Here is a 19713-nt window from a genome sequence, read left to right on the forward strand (position 1 = left end):
ATGAAACGTTATCTTTTGTTTCAAAAAAAAAACCTTCATATGCATGAGTTAGACTATTTATAATTAGAAGGGAAAAGTAATTAATTAATTTGAAAACGTAAAGTTAATTGCATAATTTAATTCAATACATTGATTTGATTTTCGTAATATGAATTTAGTTGAGAGCATTATTCGTAAGTTTTACGTATTCTTTTTGCTAATTAAAACACACATCCACCCACCCATCTTGTGTTAAATAAGATTCGAACTTTCAACATCCTGTAAAGAGAAATAACACTACGTTGGATTTTTGAGATATTTCTTTGTTTACACCGGGTCAAAAAGGACCGAAAATAACGGTCAGATATGTTCCTTGCCAGTTGGAAACTTTCACAATGTAGTTAAAGTTTTCATAAATTATTTTTCTTCAGTTGTATGCCTTTTTATTCCATAAATTACAAATCACGTCATTATATACAATCCTAAATGAAAATGTGATATGATGATATTTGTATCGAAATTTTTAACCGTTATTATTAATCATCTCTTATTAGGTTGATGTTATTATTAATCATCTCTTATTAGGTTGGTACAAAACTGAAACCTTATTGTACGTATGATAACCACGTATTTACCACAAAAATGCACCTTTCTGGGAACGAGTTTTTTTTATAACTAATTTGGCTTATATGCCTTACAATTGAGTATATGTCCTAACAAATCTCGGGGATGAGCGAGAATCAAACCAGAGACGATAAGCCCTTAACCAGTTGAGTTATCTCATCGCGCTAAGTTAGTTCCAAAAGTTGATAAATACTTCCATCTTTCAAAAACATGACAATAATATGAATTGTCCGATAAAATGAGAAGGAAACCAAAAGCAAGTAATGAAAAAACGGTTCTTATTATTCATGCATTTCTGCTTATCTAGGTCGCGCACACACTAAAAAGAATAAAAAACATAATTGCTAAAAGAATCTGTAAGTACAAGGTGTCCTCCGCGAATAACAAATTTTTTTTGGGTGGGGAATGTTGCATGAACATTTAGATGTAAACCTCCAAACCAGCATGCACAAGGTCAGCTGGAACTCTAGGTTACATACTGATGACATCTGTACATGCATATAGTTTGCATGATCCGATAAAATGTCATTATCATCAGTAAACACCGTATCCGGAAATTTCTCAATCAAGTGGCTGTTCCTTCAGATGCAGATCCTGTATGGAGCCCAAAAAAGTGTAAGCAAAATTAATCCTGATCATGGTACAGACAAGCAAACTTGAGATGATCTTGAGTACGATAGCAAACTTGAGATGATCTTGAGTACGATATGTGCATCGGTGGCGGAGCCAGGAATTTAACCCAGAGTGAGCTTAAATTTTGCTCCATAGGTCAAATTCCTAGTTCAAAATATTTTCTTAAACCAATAACTTTTTGTTAGTTTAAAAAAAGTAAATATATTAAGTGTCATTTTTTTTATATAAAGGGTTATTTCTAGTAGAAGTCCCGAAATTTTTAGCCGCCAAATTGAATTAAAATGTTGATTTTAATTAGTATATATATTAATTAAAAATAAATGCTAAATTAAATATATTAAATTCAATATATTACATATTTGTTTTAATCTTGAAAAGATAATAAGTTAAAAACAAAAAAATTGCACAGAAATACAAAAAGTTAAAAAAAAATAGAAACATTAACTACCCTTATTACAACTTCACCTAGGAGTATAGTACTCTTTTGCGGACATCAGAAACATGTATTCTGATTTAGCAAGTAAATAACAATACATATTATTATAATATTATTATTATTATTTTCATAATTTTTAAAAGCTTAGGTTCAGCCAGTGTGTGGGTGGCTGCCTCCTCTATACCGTGTATATTAATTTGAATAAAGAATAAGATGCTGCTATTGAATATTGAATTTTGATCTAGAGCTATACATACAACCAGGGAGAACACCATTCCTGATAATTTTAACGGTGTATTTTTCTTTATAAAACCAAGCTAACTTATCTTGACGTATCGAAATTTAAAACTTTCTGTGCAACAAATAAAGTACTCACTTGTAGTGTGGTTAACGTTGCGGCAAAATTTGCTACCACACAGGCACTCAAATGTGCTGATCGGATGCTGAGGATCAGCAAAATCAATACCATAATCCTGCAAGTATCATAATGTTTACAATAAACACTATATAAATTAATTATAAAACACCAACTCAGCTGGAAAATTTACCAATAAATAATAACTTTATGATGTAACAAATCAATTTAACAGATACTAGGTAGGATGAAACCCGCATGCGCAAGCAATAGGCAAGTATAACAAAAATAAATTGATTATAGCAATGCAGTTATATTGCATTAGTATCATGAAGCAAGTCTCAAACACATTAGGCAAATGAACAAAAATTAGCAGAATTTGTCAGCTGAATTGTCTGCAAATTACAACAAAAAAAATATGTATATAGGCCTAACTTGCCACTTCCGCATATTTTGGAAATTTTAGTTTATTGGTATATACAAACAAAACAATAACAATTGAAATGTGAAATAATGAAACTAATTATAGAACTCTGGTGTGCTTTTGGTGATGCAGGACAAGATTTTAGAAAGATGAAATGTAATATAAAAACAAGAACAAAAGGATTAAAGCAATGATTTACACGATTCCCAAGAATAATTAATCAATATTTTTCTCAAGAACAATGTATAATCAAATCTTCCTAATAATGTAAGGATTACAATACTTATATAGAAATAGAAACCCTAATAAATAACCTAAGGACTAAGGCCATAGCAATTGGGCTTTATTATAAGTAACTTATTTAGTTAATAAACTACTAGTCCCACATATATAAACACACAAATAAATAATTTTAATCTCTCTAGTATAAATACATATAAACTTATAAATAACATATATAAACATATTCCACTCCCGTTCCTCATCATTTTCCCCTTCTTAGAGAAAACTCGACCACGAATTTTGTAAAAATCAAGACTCACACAAGGATGAGACAGAACCAAGATGAAATTCATTCTCTTCTGGAAAAACGGCTGAGGTGCAAAGAACTCTGAAAATTGATAAGCACCCGAAGGCAGCTTAGGCAGGTACTCCGAAATAATGAAGCCAATGTGCTCAACCTCAATAATATCATCAACAGTTTGAAAGCAATCAAGTTGTGGCTTGGATTATTCCAATTGCTCCTCAAAAACAACCTCTATATGATCAACTTGTTTAACGTCCTTAATTGGATCTTCCGTATCAGCTTCTTCTCCATATACTCAACTGCCATCTCCTCTCCTCTTTACCCATCTTCTCATTTTTCAAATGCATAGGACGTTGAAGTTGAGATATTGTAGTTCCATTAAACCTCTCTCGTTCTTCTCTCGCGCGTTTGTAACTTTCTTTCCTTAATTCAATTTTGTACCTCTTTTCTAATCTTTTTAAGTTCATCAAGTTGATTATGTAACTCCTTCACCGTAAGTTTATATTGAAGTAAACAACATTTACGATGACAAACATAAACAGAGTAGTTAAAACCATGTTCGCGCTCAAGAAAATAGATATTATCTTCCACAATATCAATTTGACGCTTGATGTGAGCATACATGCTTAAACAAGGATTAAGAGGGCTAATCTTGATGAATTCTGGAGTCTAAAAGGCTGAAACATTGAAATTCAGAAATAGCAAGGACTGAAATATCAAAAATCAGAACTTCAGTGGTAAAACTATCAGAAGTTCAGGGATTGTTTGGAAAGCTTCTGCAGAACTCAGACTATTTTGACAAATTTTAGGAAGGCAGGGACCAAATTTGGAACTTCTGAACACTAGAAGCACCGGACATAATTTAAGCAGATAGTATAACTTTAACATGCTGTTATCAACTTGGCTGGGTAAAACACAATCTAATGGATTAGCCTTAAAAATTTAGGGCTACCTCTTCCTTTTCTAATCCACAGACCAGCATTAATATAGCGGCAGCCACACAACAGATCAGCCACTTAAGAGGTGAAATCCGGCTACTTACAGCGGCATATAAAAAACTTCCGGAAACAGGCTGGTGGGAGACAATTTGACAGCACAGTGATTCTGCTTCTTCCGTTCTTCCTGATTGATTGTATTCGCTGATTGTGTAGAACAGAATGGATTAATAACAAGGCGTTGATGGGCCAGGTTTTCGGATCAGTTTGCTTCCAATTGCAATTAGGGTTCTGATTTGAGAATTAGGGTTTGTAATCTGATGGGCTATGTAATTAGGGTTATGAAATTTGGGCAGATTTTTGGTAGCTTTCTGGTGGGGATTGATAGGTTTGACGTTGGGCTGGGGCGGCAGGGTGATATAGAGATGGCAACGATGTGAAAATCCGGCGATGAACAATGAGAACAGCTGTGAACAGTGATTCCGTCGATGAACAATACATGAGAAGTAAAAAGATTCATGATTTTGGCTCTGTTGCCAATTGATTTAGGACAAGATTTTAGAAAGATGAAGGCCGTGTTTGGAAGTTAGCTTTTTGAATCAAATTAGAGGTTTGACCAAATGAAACCTCTAAAATTAGTGTTTGGTAGTTAGCTTTTTGAAATAGCTTTTTTGTCCCAAAAAGCTAATTTTGAAAAAGCTACTAGGAGGAGCTTTTTCAAATAAATAGTACAAAAAACTAATTGAAATATCTATTTACCAAACAGTTTTATTCGAAACAGCTAAATTCATTCAGACTCAGCTAACTCTAGCTCAATAGCTAGTCATATCTGATTGACAAACACATGGCCGAATTCTAATATAAAAACAAGAACAAAAGATCAAAGCAATAATTATACGATTCCCAATAAAGTGTATAATCAAAAGCTTAGGAATATGTGGGGGATTACAATGCTTATATACGGAATAAAAACCATAATAAAATAACCTAATAACTAAGCCCCATAAAAAATTGGGCTTTTCTAAATAAAATTCTTAATTTATATACTCATAGCCCCGCATATAAAACATATAGATAAATACATTATTTATCTTTACACTCAATAAATATAAACTACTTAATAACATATATATATTAATTCCTTATTCTCGTTCCTCGTCATTAGGCCATCCACATTAATTTTTACTTTCAATGCTAATTGCCTCTATCAATGAGAAAACAATTGGGGAACCTAAAAACGCACTGGAACAATCAAAACCAATATTTAGAGAATTCCGAAGAGTATTTATCTCAACAGACTTACCCATGTTAGCTCTTCCAAAGCTTTCACCTCTCTTGTTGTAAAGAAGGCCAGCTGTGATCAGAAGAAATCAATTATTAAATATGTGCTGCACCACATAATGTAAGTGTAATAAAAAAAACATTTTTAAACAGTACAGCAACAACCAACACTCCTCACATGATAATAGTGGCGATCTGGAGTCTCCAACTCGACAGGGATTTCAATCAAATTTGAGTCCATACACCTACGAAATCAGAAATTGGCTTCAATATGAAAATATGGAAAAGCAACTAAACAGGAAGCAATAGCAAGGGAGATGAACTAAACACTAATGGAGTAACTTAAATATTGCGGAATACAGCTAGGAAAAAAGAATACAAAAAGTAAGACAATTTAAAAATAGTTCTAAAGACGAGTAGTCATTCTATATAAATGAGGTATATAAATTTGTAAGGCACAAAATCCAAAATTCATGTACACGAAACTCCACAGATATTGCAGCATGGTGACTCTTAGGCAAAAGGTAGTAGAAGGGTTTGGAGCTGCTACTTTACAGTTTGGATGGGATTTTTTTTAAAAGAAAATGCTTTTTTTTATCGAATGCTGTTGTCAGTAAAAGATATTTGTCCTATCAGTTTAACAATTCCAGCACAAAGAAGTAAATCATATTGAAAATTCCATAGCAAATATGGGGATTAATATGACCAATTCAGTACTTACCTATGGTTGATGAACCTAGCAACATTACCATAATATGATGCATCCAAGCAAAGTGATTCTTCATCCTTCAAGACTGTCTTTGTACTCCAATTAGCATCAAGAAGCACAGAATATTTGTGTGATCCAGTGCTGCCGCTTTGCAACACTCGGTCACAAAGTTCAGAATTCGTTATCACTTCTCCTACATACTCACAAACAAAAGCCCCTTTGGGCAGACTCTCTAGGGTGCGAAGCCCCCAACCTTTTCCTTCAGCTGTCATAAAAACCTTATACACATAATAAGAAAGATAATTAGCATTTGTTTTTTTAGTATAGGAGAAAAAGGAAGGAAATAGTATATTATTCCGTTTGAAGTCGAGTATTGAGGAGATTTAAAAACAGTTATTTATACTGACTTGTAACTTGCGATCTATTCCGCGTTGTACAACTCGATTGCCACAGTTTTTACTGCAACCACATTTCCACCAGCATTCTTTGATAAACTTCCTCATGAGGTGCCCCTTACATAATTCTAACTTTTCCTCATTTTTCAATCTCTCCAAGGGACATTCCTTGCAAACCAATAGTTTCTTCTTCTGGGGTTCGTGTTTCATTGAAATGCACTCTTCCAAAAGCTTCTCTCTAACAAGGCCTTCCGATGTGTATGCATACTCACCATTTGTGTCATCTGAACATGCACAAGGAGTTGATGATGATAGACAGTCACCCGAACATTTTGAACAGCAACTCTCTCTAATATGAGCTAGAGAGATGTTCACATGAGCTTTCTGAAAAATAACATTTTCGGGTATGTAGTTGAACGATGGTCGACATTCACTGTTGATTTCATTTTGCAATAAAACCACAGCCTTCTCCTGTCCTTTAGCCAAGTCATAAACAGCATGGGCAGAATTCACATTATTCGCCCTAGATTGAGGCTTCTGTACAGCCATTAGACTTTGACAGTTAGCTGTATTGTGGACATTTACTGCTCTCTCTGAGTCAACATTGTAATGGTTCCCAGTTATGTCATCATGAGGATGTAAACTGTTTACACCACTGATTGGTGGAAGAGGTCCTGGTCCATGAGAGATAGCTACCGCAGCATCAGAATGAATGCTGTCTGTTCCATTCAACGGAAGCAGTGCATTATGTATTTCGGGTTCTCCCAGAGTTGAGCAATTGCTTAGAGAAACACTCACACCCCCACACGGTGCAGGAGTGACATCAAATTCTGGACTAGATCTACTTGGGCTTCTAACCAGCTCCGTAATAATTCTCTTCTCACTTGCAAAATCAGGAATATCATTGCTTTCGTTATTCCCAACCACTGAACGGGGTAATGGCACTTTTTCAACAGCTGGATCTCGTACAGAACCGTTTCCAGAAACATATCCTTGTGGCAATGGCTCTCCTAAATTTGGGAAGAAACAAAAATTTCAACGAGAAAATCAATAACTTTAATCTTTAGATACAATCTAGACACGGAAACAACCATCAATGAATATGCATCTTTTTAGAGTTGGAAAAATGGCATTGCGCAACTCCCTGGTAGAAGAGGAAAACTGGATTTGGTCATAGAAGTTGTAGATCGGGTATTCATAAACATCATCTATGAAATAAAACTTAACTATATATCCAGTTTCCCATCAAACTAATAAAATAAATCATTTAAGAATTACCCGAATTTTTTAAAGATAAATTATGAAAACAATACATAAGTAATAAGTATCAAGCAATTTGCAATTTCTATGAATAGTAACTTTTAGGCTAAAGCCAGAAACATCTCATCAAGTATAGATCAACAATTTTCTTAATAAAAGCATAATATAATTATATAAGAAATTCAATCGCATAAATAAACATGATAGAAAGCACCAAACAACTAACGTCCAACACAAAGAAAAGTACAAGCTACACATTTCCCTGCTAAAATCACTTTAATACATACAAGTCAAAAGCCCCCAAACCGTCAATCAGTGCTACTGTAGCTTCATGGAGATCAAGCAAGCATTTGAGCTTTGACTCATCAGTCAACTCAGAATTTCATATATCCTATATGGCTGATAAAAAAAAAATTTGGTGTTGACTAGACATTCTTATAAAGTATTGTACTAAATGTAGAGTATAGACCTTAAAAGAATAATGCTAAAGCAATCATGCAGTTACTTACTTATTTCAGATAAATATCAAGATTAAACTTAAAAAGATAGGAACATAAGATATACCAGGATGGACTGCTGTAGCCGCAACATCAGCAGACTGACTCTTGTTTAACTTCGTCAAAACATAACCATTGGGGACCTGTTTCAGAGGAAGAGAAGTTACAGCATCCACCTTTGGCTCCCTAATGCACACACCATGAGAAGAAGACCTCTCAGAAAGCAACCTGAAATCTTTAGGAGTATTTTGAGGTAGGAGTGGCTCCTTTCCTTTGTCTCTGGAACGCATGAGAGGGGAATGAGATGGAGCGGATATTACTGGACTTCCTAATTCATTTGAAACAGGTTGTTTTCCTTTATCTCTAACAGGTGGCTCCAACGGTACCGACTGAGGTTCAGAATTTGCTATTTGTTGTGCATTTAGTTCATCTGCCTCGACTTTTGGCTTTTTCAGTTCGCCAACGCCTAAGCCGGGGATACAGTTCGTCACAGAAGACGAAACATGATTATCTTGGTTCAGTCGCAACCTTTTTAAAGGACGGTCAGGCTCATCAAGCACCGGTATTTCTCTCTCTAAATTCTCATCTTCCTGGTTAAAACAATGTAAATGGGAAAGTATTGTTAACCCCAATGCACTGAAATTTCACAGAAACTAATACAAACATGAAGAAAGGAAAATTACTTACTTTAGAATTCACGAGGTTTTTGTTTTTTTGTGTTGCTACCTGGAAAATGGAAGTAAGCACAATAAAAATTTTAAACTCATATACGAAAATTAGTGAACAAGACAAAATAAAAGCAGGAATCACCTCCATTTCATCTCTTTCAAGTATAGCATCTGCAAGAGCCCTGTAGTTTTCTTCTTCGATAAGTTCCCAATTTCTGTCATACAGTTTTAACAAATCTTTCAAGACCGGTTTTACTTTTTCTTCAGGAATCCCTATAGCCCTCATAGCACGAAAGGCCTTCATAACTCGTGGATTTGGTGCCATAGCTATTCAAATATGTTTCTAAATAAAATTGTAACTCATCCAAAGCACCTGCATTGGACTTGTGTGAGACAAAGATTAAAAAAAAAATGTGTAATCTGCGTGCAATATGTAACAAGGGAATAATAAAAAAAAATTAAATCTTAATTTTCTCATTACTCCTAGTAAGGCAATTTGATCTAAAAATAGAGGCTTATCCCATTTTCTGAAATAAGGGCCAGGTAATGAGAAATACAATATTAGCAGAAACACGGAGTATAATTGTATATTTTCTTAGAATTCTATACCTGAAATTTTAAATTGAAAAGGTATCAATATAATTTTAAACAAATTATTATATACTATTTATAGTTACATAAAATGTATTAAAAATCTAAACTAATTTTTAACATGTATAAATATTATGCGGTATCACAACCATTCCTCATCCTAATTCACGAGTGCAAGGTACATTGGCCAAAGGAATCCCTACTTCCAGAGTTACAAGCACTATCCATTGAGTTAATAATATCCGTGTTGTGAGATAATCTATCATAATATATGTTGACACATGCTATGTCGTGGGTATGATATAATCTATTATATATGACTGTCTAATTTAGGACTGACCCTTGGATTTGTGTCATCTAAGTGCAGTCCGAGGTAGGGCCACCCAAGCTTCCTAAACTATGCCTTGAAACTAGTATCAACTATAGTGCTCCTCCCGTAAATTCTTACATAAGTTAAAGATGTGGGGTATGGTGGAACACAAATATATATATGTATTTCTATTATAAAAAGAATAAATTTAACACAAGATGGGACTTATGCTGATTGAAAAACAATATACTTTAAACAACAAGATAAGACTTATACCAAAAAACATTCAAAGGCAAGCATATAAAACGAGCTATATCCTCTTGGTAATGCAACGATACAACAATTATGAATAATCGAAATCAACACTTTGCGATGAACTTGAAACATAACCTTATGTATCACCACGGATTACTGGAAAAAAAAAAGATAAAGATAATTGTTAATTTTGTTTTACAGTGGGTACCAATGACAGCAGCCTTTTATAGGTGCCCCCTCCTTTTTTTAACCTTGATTGGGATGTAAGAATAGAATACACCAAGGTGCATATTACGAAATTTTTATATAATATCCATAATCAGTTGCATCAAATTAATTCATGTATTTCTCTAATTTGGGAATCCTCATATAGTAACACAAATCATGTAGTAATGAAATCTACAAAAAGAAAGTGTCGATTAACAATAATCTTACCAAACAAACCTCCGCTCAGAACAGCTTTAACCACCGAAACCTTCAGTTAACACTGATCTTACCAAACAAAGCTCCATGCAAAGCACCCCTCACCATTAAAACCTGAAATTCCAGCAAAAACAAGTAAAACAGCAGTTCGAAACTGAAGATCATTAAAAAAACACAAGACCAAAACAATCCCCCTTTTTCGATTTTTCGGCCTCATCAATCAAAAAATGGGAACAAATTAATAATCCGAAACCAGTACAAAGCTAAAAACAATTTGCATGCTAATCCGATTAACCCATCTCACAAAACAAATCATTACACACATATATACACACAATAATCGATTTTTGAAATTACAAAAAGGGCTTATAGAATCAATTATAACAATTAAACCCCATTTTTTTCAATTTGAATAAAACCCTATATCAGAAACAAAACAGATAAATCAATTAAAGCAATTTTTTCATCAATGCAACAAAAACCCATCATAAATTAGTTGTAATTATATAACAATTAATAAAAATGAGCTTGTGATTGTATAATTTACATATAATTTAATAGCTGTACATGCAAATACAGACAAGTTGAGAGAGAGGGAGAGAGGGAGAGAGGGAGAGGGGGAGAGAGAGAGAGAGAGGGAGAGAGAGAGAGAGAGGGGGTAGGGGGCGAGAGAGAGAGAGAGAGAGGAGGAAGGGGGCGAGAGAGAGAGAGAGAGAGGTATACTAGTTTGGGCAGGGAACTGAGACAGAGAGCTTGTTTGGGAAGTGTTGTGTTTTAAGAGAGATATAGAGAGAGATTAGCGCGTGAGGTGGCGCGTGAAAGCAGCCCCAGTTGAGCGGGGGGCTTGGGTTTAAGTTGCGTAACGCATTCGAGTTTTCAAATTGGACTGCGTCACTGCAGGTCTGCAGTCCGCCTTCAATCGTGGTCCAATAATTCGAGTTGAGTCGAGTTGATTCGATTTTTATAAAATTTATTCGTAATTGGTCGATATTTATTTTGGAGCACATTTACAGGGATATCGGATCTGATTTTTTAAGAATGTAACTTAATTAAACTTTGATGATTTGTAACTTGATTGTTTAATATTGTTAAATAAATTTCAGTTTACATTTCAATTACATAATTATTGATAATGAAAACAAAACCAAGAAATTTAATGGTTGTTAAATTAAGGATATTTTTCATGAGTTGTGGATTTGATTTGCTAAAATTCTTGTAATTGTTATAAGTTGATTGTCATGTAGTCAAAAGTTAAATAGTAAGGCTATATTTATAAGAGTAGAATTTTTACATTGTATTTAATAAATATGTTGCTTGTATTTAGCAAAAAAAAAAAAAAATTATGTTGCTTGTATTGGCTATAAATAGCCTCACTTGTTACGGATGAAGACGTACAAAAAAAACAGCTTCAGCTTCTTCTTTCTCTCTACTTTCTCTCTACACAGCTCTCTTTATCTCCATTTCTGCTCTATTTAGTTTTACAAAAGTTTGATATAATACTTTTACAGCTAATATTTTACAACGCGTTATCAGCACGAAGCCCTGCCGAAACTGAGAAGGTATAAATTTAATTTAAAAATGCATATATATGAGTAGACGTGGTTACACCCTCTACTAATAATTTAAATATATATGGCCTGAGCACCGCCTATTAAAATTATTTTACGGTACCATTTAATTTTGGGTAATACTGAAGTATAGTGGTAACCTTAATTTATAAATTACATAACTATCGGATAATAACTTTTTGCCCCTAACTAACTTATGCAGGATTGTCCACTTTAATTTCTTATTGGTCGGAGATAATCTGCATACGCAGACGTCCTTATGGTGGGTGAAAATCCATTTGTCATTTTATATATAGATCTGTTTATAATATCAATGATAATAATGATATATACATTGATTATTGCATACTTGTTAACGCACCCGATTAAGTAGGATTTTTATGTAATATTTACATTGATGAATTAAAATTTAATAATTTTCGTGTTAATTCAGATTTAGTATGACAAATATTACAAGTTTGTCGTTCGTTTCCTTGGACATTGTTGGCGATAATTATTTATCATGGCTACAAGATGTAAAGTTGCACTTGGGTTCAAATAAATTAAGCGATACAATAAAGGCAGAAAATAAATCCACGGCTGAAGAAAACTTTACCTCCATAATTTTTCTCCGACACCACATGCATGAAGATTTAAAATCTGAGTACTTAGAAGTCGAGGATCCTTTTATTTTATGGGAAAATCTAAAGGATAGGTTCGATCACCAGAAACTAGTTTATCTACCTGCAGCTGAAAATGATTGGGCTAATTTAAGACTTCAGGATTTTAAGAGTGTCCGAGCATATAGCTCTGCTTTGTTCAAAATAAGTTCTAGGCTTATTATGTGTGGTGAGAAAGTTACAGAAAAAAGAAAAATCGATAAAACACTATCAACTTTTCACCCCAACAATATCAACTTAGCAGAGATGTACAAGGAGCGCAAATTTACTAAGTTCAGAGATCTTCTATCAACTCTCCTCGTTACTGAACATAATCATGAATTGGTGATTAAGAATCATCAATCCCGTCCATAGGATCTGCCCCATTACCTGAAGTAAATAACATGTCATTCCAGCCGAATGTACGTTGAAAAGAGTATAGAGGTGGATGGGGCCAAGGGCGGTACCGTGGACGAGGTCGGAGCCACGGGCATTTTCGTCCATATAACAACTCTGGTCACCGGAAGTGGAAATCTGAATCACAGAGTAAAAGAAAGGCATCACGAGGAGGAAAAACTGAAAATGTTTGCTATAGGTGCTGCATGAATGGGCACTGGACACGTAATTGTCATACCCCAGATCATCTTGTTAAGTTATACCAATCTTCTCAAAAATCAAAAGAGAAAATGGTAGAAACGAATTTCGCCAACAATAACATAGATGATTTTCCGAGAATCATAACTGGAGGAATAAGCATTAATGGTCCGAATGAACCTAACGAAACTCCCATATGGGAGGCTGAAGATTAGTTTCATATAATTATTATAGTAGTGTGTATTGTGTGCTTTATTTTGTTTGAACTATGTAGTGTGTTATGTTCTTATTAAATAAATTATGTTTCTTAATTATATACAGAATGGATTTTGAAGATATATGCATTGCTGATTGTGGTACAACTCATACGATTCTACAGAACCAAAAGTATTTTACCCAAATAACCAAAACCAAAGCTCAAGTCGGAACGATTTCCGGCGTATCTAATATAATCGAAGGTTTTGGAAAAGCTAGTTTCGTCCTACCTAACGGTACCCACATATATATTTCAAATGTATTATATTCTAGTAAGTCTACTAGAAATCTTCTTAGTTTTAAAGATATCCGACTCAACAATTTTCATATCGAAACTACCCTTGAGGCTGATAGAGAATATCTTCTTATTACTTCCGCTAATCCTAGCAACAAGAAAATCAAAGAAAAGTTTCACTCACTTTCCTCAGGATTATATATAATGAAACTTAGAACTATTGAGTCACACAATGTCGTTGCTTCCAAACTCATAGATCCAAAATCTTTTACACTTTGGCATGAAAGATTAGGTCATCCTGGCATCTCTATGATGTGTCGTATTATAGAGAATTCTACTGGTCATCCTCTTAAAGATTTTAAAGTTCTTTCCAACAATGACCTTCTATGTTCAGCGTGTTCTTTAGGAAAATTGATTACTCGGCCATCCCCTACTAAAGTACAGCTTGAAAGCCCAATTTTTTTAGAAAGGATCCAAGGGAACATATGTGGACCTATACACCCATCATCTGGCCCATTTAGGTACTTCATGATATTAATCGATGCCTCAACTAGATGGTCTCATGTTTGTCTTCTCTCAACTCGTAATGATGTTTTTGCAAAACTACTTGCCCAAATAATCAAATTACGAGCTCAATTCCCAGATCATTGCATTAAGTCAATTCGTTTAGATAATGCCAGCGAATTCACATCTGCAACTTTTGTCGACTATTGCATGTCTGTAGGAATCTCAGTTGAACACCCAGTTCCTCATGTACATACACAAAATGGGTTAGCCGAGTCTTTTATCAAAAGACTCCAACTTATTGCAAGACCGCTGTTGTTGAAAGCAAAATTACCTACATCTATTTGGGGTCATACAATACTTCATGCTGCTAATATTATTAGGATTAGACCAACTTCCTACAACCAATATTCTCCGCTAAAACTGGTACTTGGTCAAGTTCCTAATATTTCTCACTTCAAAATTTTCGGAAGTGCCGTATATGTGCCGATTGCTCCACCACAAAGATCGAAGATGGGAGCTCAAATAAGAATAGGTATCTACGTTGGTTTTGATTCCACATCTATAATTAGATATCTGGAGCCTCTAACCGGAGACTTATTTAACGCAAGATATGCAGATTGTCATTTTGACGAGTCTATGTTTCCTCCTTTAGGGGGAGATAAACATTCAAACAAGGTTAATCCTGACATAACATGGAATGCATCAGGATTATATTTTCTAGATCCACGTACCGGTCAATGTGAACTTGAAGTTAAAAGAATTATTCATATGCAAAATATCGCAAACCAAATGCCTGACGCATTTAATGATTCTAGAAATATAACTGAATCTCAAATACCTACAGTAAATACTCCAGCTATAATAGATATACCAATTCAAAAATCAGATACAAAAGAATTGGTTACAGAATCAAAGCCACGCCTGAAGCGTGGTAGACCGGTCGGTGCAAAAAATGTTGCACCACGAAAAATGAAAATAAAGAAAATTGCCCCTGAAGTGGCACATGCTCCAGAAGAAGCAAATACCCCTAAAGTGGTATTATCTCCTGAAGAGATTCCAGTCCCCGAAGATACGGGATTAAACAATCATAAAATTTCAATAAATTATGTGCATGATATGAAATTATGGGATCGAAGTAAAGTCGTAATCGATGATGTATTTGTGTATTCCGCAGCATTGGATGTGGACATAAATTCTGATCCTGATTCACAAAGTGTGGATGAATGTCGTCGAAGAAAAGACTGGCCAAAATGGAAAGTCGCAATCCAAACAGAATTAAATTCATTGCGTAAAAGAGAAGTATTTGGACCTGTTGTCCAAACACCAATCAATATGAGCCCTGTTGGAAATAAATGGGTATTCATAAGAAAATGAAATGAAAAAATGAAATTATCAGATATAAAGCCCGACTTGTAGCACAGGGGTTTTCTCAAAAGGTCTGGCATTGATTATCAAGAGACATACTCGCCAGTGATGGATGGAATTACTTTTCGTTTTATATTAGGTATGGCATCTAAAGAAAAATTGGAAACACGTCTTATGGGCGTCGTTACTGCATACCTGTATGGTTCACTTGATAGTGAAATTTTTATGAAAATCCCAGAAGGGTTAAAAATGGATGAGTTCAAGAAACCTCGTCATAAATACTCCATTAAACTTCAACGATTATTGTATGTACTTAAACAATCTGGTTGTATGTGGTATAACAGACTTAGTTGTTATTTACAAAAGAATGGGTATATTAGTAACCAAATTTCTCCATGTGTTTTTATCAAAAAATCACAATCTGGTTTTGTGATTATTGTTGTATATGTGGATGATTTAAACCTTGTAGGAACAGCTACAAAGGTTGATGAAGCTGTCATATATCTAAAGACAGAATTTGAAATGAAAGATCTTGGAAGGACAAAATATTGTCCTGGTATACAGGTCGAGCACTTGTCATCGGGAATTTTCCTCCACCAATCCACATATACAGAAAAGGTTTTGAACAGATTTTACATGGATAAATCTCATCCATTGACTACTCCAATGGTGGTTAGATCTTTAGAGCCTGATAAAGATCCATTTCGACCACGAGAAGATGATGAAGAGGTTCTTGGTCCTGAAATCCCATATCTAGGTGCAATTGTTGCACTTATGTATCTTGCAAATAATACAAGGCCAAATATTACATTTGCTGTGAATTTATTGGCTAGATTTAGCTCTGCTCCGATGGACAGACATTGGAATGGGATTAAACATATATTCCGTTATCTTCGGGGAACAACATACTTTGGATTATTTTTCCCGAAAAACTCAACATCTCAGTTGATCGGATATGCAGACGCTGGATACTTGTCAGATCCTCATTTTGGCAAATCACAAACTGGATATGTATTTACATATTGCGGTGCAGCCATTTCCTGGAAATTCACGAAGCAAACTACAGTGGCAACCTCAACAAATCACTCAGAACTCATTGCAATTCATGAAGCCAGTAGAAAATGTATTTGGTTGCGGTCTAGCATCAGGAATATTCAAGAATCATGTGGATTGCCAGTCATCACAAGAAGTCATACTGTCATGTTTGAGGACACCACTGCATGCATTGATCAACTCAAGGAAGGATATATCAAAGGGGACAGGACGAAGCACATTTCACCAAAATTCTTTTACACCCACGAGCTTCAAAAGAATGGAGAAATTGATATACAACAAATTCGATCATGTGACAACCTTGCGGATTTATTCACGAAATCATTACCGAATTCAACATTTGGGAAGTTACAACATAACATTGGAATGCGTCGACTCAAGAATTTGTTACAACAAAACTTCGGAGAATGATTAATTTTTCAAGGGGAGATCGTACTCTTTTTCCTTCACCAAGGTTTTTACCCACTGGGTTTTTCTTTGACAAGGTTTTAACGAGGCAATTTATGATCCACACTATCATGACAATCAAAGGGGAGTGTTATAAGTTGATTGCCATGTAGTTAAAAGTTAAATAGTAAGGCTAAATTTATAGGAATAGAATTTTCACATTGCATTTAATAAACATGTTGCTTGTATTGGCTATAAATAGCCTCACTTGTTACAGATGAAGACGTACAAAAAAACAGCTTCAGCTTCTTCTTTCTCTCTACTTTCTCTCTACACAGCTCTCTTTATCTTCATTTCTGCTCTATTTAGTTTTACAAAGCTTCGATATAATACTTTTATAGCTAGTATTTTACAACAGTAACAGATTTTTGTACTGGTTAGTACTTTGAATTTTGTCAACAATGTGAACAATTTTGATCGTTACTTTTTTTTAACTTTTGTTACATTTAAATACTTTGTACGAAAAAGAACTAATATATATATTCGGTAGAAAATTTATTTGCTTAGATATTTAATGTATAAATATGACAATATTTAAAAATCTATAATTTGATGGAATGATTTTTTATAAAATTTGAGATAAAAATCTATTTTTGTAATAAAGGATTAACTTATCTTAAATATAATAACAATTATTTTCTAAATAATCACATATTTACATATTTTCCAAAAAATAATTATTTATTTTCAAATTAAAAGAGGCAAACACCCCTTAATATTTATGTCAATTTTCTCGTTTCAAAATAGGAGTTATATACGTTTTTTTTGTTAAATTAAATACGTTTTTCTTGAAGTCTGTTTGAGTTATGGGCTAGTCCCTTGTTGGGCTGAATTTCAACTGACTAGATGGGCTGTAACACTCTCCATTTTGGGCTGACTGGTTGTAACATATTAAACCTTCTGTTAAATTATGAAATCTCTTTAAATTTATATAAAAGAAGTTGTTGGAAGGAATTGAACCCGAATCTTTGCATTCACAAGCACATCACCTTACCACTGCACCACACTATTACTTAAGTTTTTTATTATACACATAATATGTGAGTGTCGTAAATAGCGATAATTTATTTAATTTTAAACATGATTACTAAAATATTTGTAGAGTTAGTTTTGAACAACTGAATTTGAGATATAAAGTTAAGTATAGTACATAAACGGATCATTCCCTCATTTATTAAACATTTTTTAATTTGAAAAGTATGTCTCATACATTTTTAATATATATTTTTTAATAAAAAATAAATTGTACATATATTAATTTTTTTATATGTTGAAAAGAGATACACTTATATAAATAATATATATGTACTTCATATTTAGATAAGTTATAATTAGCGTATTTCAATTTATTTCGAATTCAAAATTAGAACTTATACCCATTTTTGAAAAATTACTCGAAATTTGACTAAATGACCTGCGCGTAAATACCACGTCACTACCTAGGTTTAATTTAAATTACGACTTTGACTAGAAAATCTTATCAACAATAAAAAGTTTTGTGATATCTTATGTTGGTAAAAATTAATATCTTTGAGATCTTTATAAAATCAAGTTAATTGATAATATGTATCAAAATTACTAGCTTCAAAATCAGAATTTTACCCATTTTGAAAAAAATACTCGAAATTTGACTACATGGCACAGCCGAAAATACATTATCACTATCTAGGTTTAATCAATTTAACTTACGAGTTCGACGAGAATATCTTACCAATAAAGATAAATTTTATAATATCTTATATTAATAAAAATTAATATTTTGAGGTCTTTGTACGATCAAGTCAATTGATATTATGTATCAAAATTACTAATTGACCGGTTTTACATTATTACATCCGGAACTTGACCCAATATTTAAATATATTCAAAATTTGACATGAGATGTCACAAACTCCGTTAAAACTACGAAGATATACTAAACCGGTTTATTTATTAATATTTCACTTTAAAAAAATTAGGTTTAAAAAATTATTCAATGATGTTAAATGTGCTCCTAAAGTTCTATTTTTTCATTCTCTTTATAAAAAATTAAACTACAACTATAAAGTAAAATTAATAATTTTCATTAACATGTTATTTGAAAAATGGTAAAACATTTGATGCTTCTTCATAAAAAAAATATTTTATTTATTGCATTATTTAATTAAAAATATATTTATATTCAAATATTTGTGAGACAAATCCTAAATTTTATATTATTCAATTTGATACGGTTATTATAAGTAATCATATATATAAAGTCCCTACTTTTGGGTGGAGTTCTAGAGTCCAAAATCCTAACTTTATATTACAATCCAATCTAATGGTTCAGGTTTTATGTTTCTAATAATTTAAAAACTAAAATAATAAACTACATGATATAAACATGTGTTATATTGTTATATCATTAATGTTCAACAAGTTGAATATTTACGTGTTCTACAACGTGAATACGTATGTTCTTCAAACTGATCATGTCTAATAAAATCATATGTTCTGCAATGTTCAACTTGTCAAATGTATGAGATTTGCAAGATATTTATTAAAATAGTGATATTTGTAGTACATGATTCACATTATAATACGATTTACAAAAAAAAAATATACAATTTTACTTGCAGAACATATATGGACTCCCCTACTCAACTAAAAACAAGAACTTAATAGCACTTATATATATATATATATAAGAAACTTGAAAAATTATAGAATTCAATATTTTGAAAAAAAAATATATTTAAAATTATAAGTAATAAATTTACAAAAAAAAA

At 33.1% G+C, this 19713-nt stretch overlaps 2 protein-coding genes across 3 annotated transcripts; one reads left to right on the forward strand and one right to left on the reverse strand.

Moving 5' to 3' along the window:
* Window positions 1–864: 864 nt before the first annotated feature.
* On the reverse strand, window positions 865–11191 carry LOC141671290 (putative inactive histone-lysine N-methyltransferase SUVR2). Of its 2 annotated transcripts, none has more exons than XM_074477484.1 (11): window positions 11025–11191; window positions 10314–10415; window positions 8865–9105; window positions 8742–8780; window positions 8122–8644; window positions 6310–7307; window positions 5915–6180; window positions 5372–5438; window positions 5216–5266; window positions 2049–2145; window positions 865–1197 (listed from the first exon to the last, which is right to left on the reverse strand). In XM_074477484.1, exons 3-11 carry the CDS (start codon window positions 9045–9047, stop codon window positions 1169–1171), a joined length of 2253 nt encoding a protein of 750 aa, XP_074333585.1. In that variant the 5' UTR covers window positions 9048–9105; window positions 10314–10415; window positions 11025–11191; the 3' UTR covers window positions 865–1168. The 2 variants fall into 2 exon arrangements, with proteins under 2 accessions (XP_074333585.1, XP_074333584.1); XM_074477483.1 differs by having other exon boundaries at window positions 8865–9095; window positions 11025–11190.
* A 1118-nt stretch (window positions 11192–12309) lies between these two features.
* Window positions 12310–12882, forward strand: LOC141671674 (uncharacterized). Its single transcript, XM_074477973.1, has one exon. It carries the CDS (start codon window positions 12310–12312, stop codon window positions 12880–12882), a length of 573 nt encoding a protein of 190 aa, XP_074334074.1.
* Window positions 12883–19713: the final 6831 nt, after the last annotated feature.

This window comes from Apium graveolens, chromosome 7 (assembly GCF_009905375.1).
Source record: "Apium graveolens cultivar Ventura chromosome 7, ASM990537v1, whole genome shotgun sequence".
Classification (NCBI taxonomy): domain Eukaryota; kingdom Viridiplantae; phylum Streptophyta; class Magnoliopsida; order Apiales; family Apiaceae; genus Apium; species Apium graveolens.

What these genes read in the sequence shown, in the direction of transcription:
- LOC141671290 (XM_074477484.1), bottom strand. Translation starts at nt 9,047, where the DNA reads ATGGCACCAAATCCACGAGTTATGAAGGCCTTTCGTGCTATGAGGGCT. An exon ending in TTGAAAGAGATGAAATGGAG is followed by an intron (nt 8,781 to 8,864) that starts GTGATTCCTGCT and finishes TCCATTTTCCAG; the next exon opens with GTAGCAACACAAAAAAACAA. An exon ending in CAACGTTAACCACACTACAA is followed by an intron (nt 1,198 to 2,048) that starts GTGAGTACTTTA and finishes GGCTCCATACAG; the next exon opens with GATCTGCATCTGAAGGAACA.
- LOC141671674 (XM_074477973.1), top strand. Translation starts at nt 12,310, where the DNA reads ATGACAAATATTACAAGTTTGTCGTTCGTTTCCTTGGACATTGTTGGC.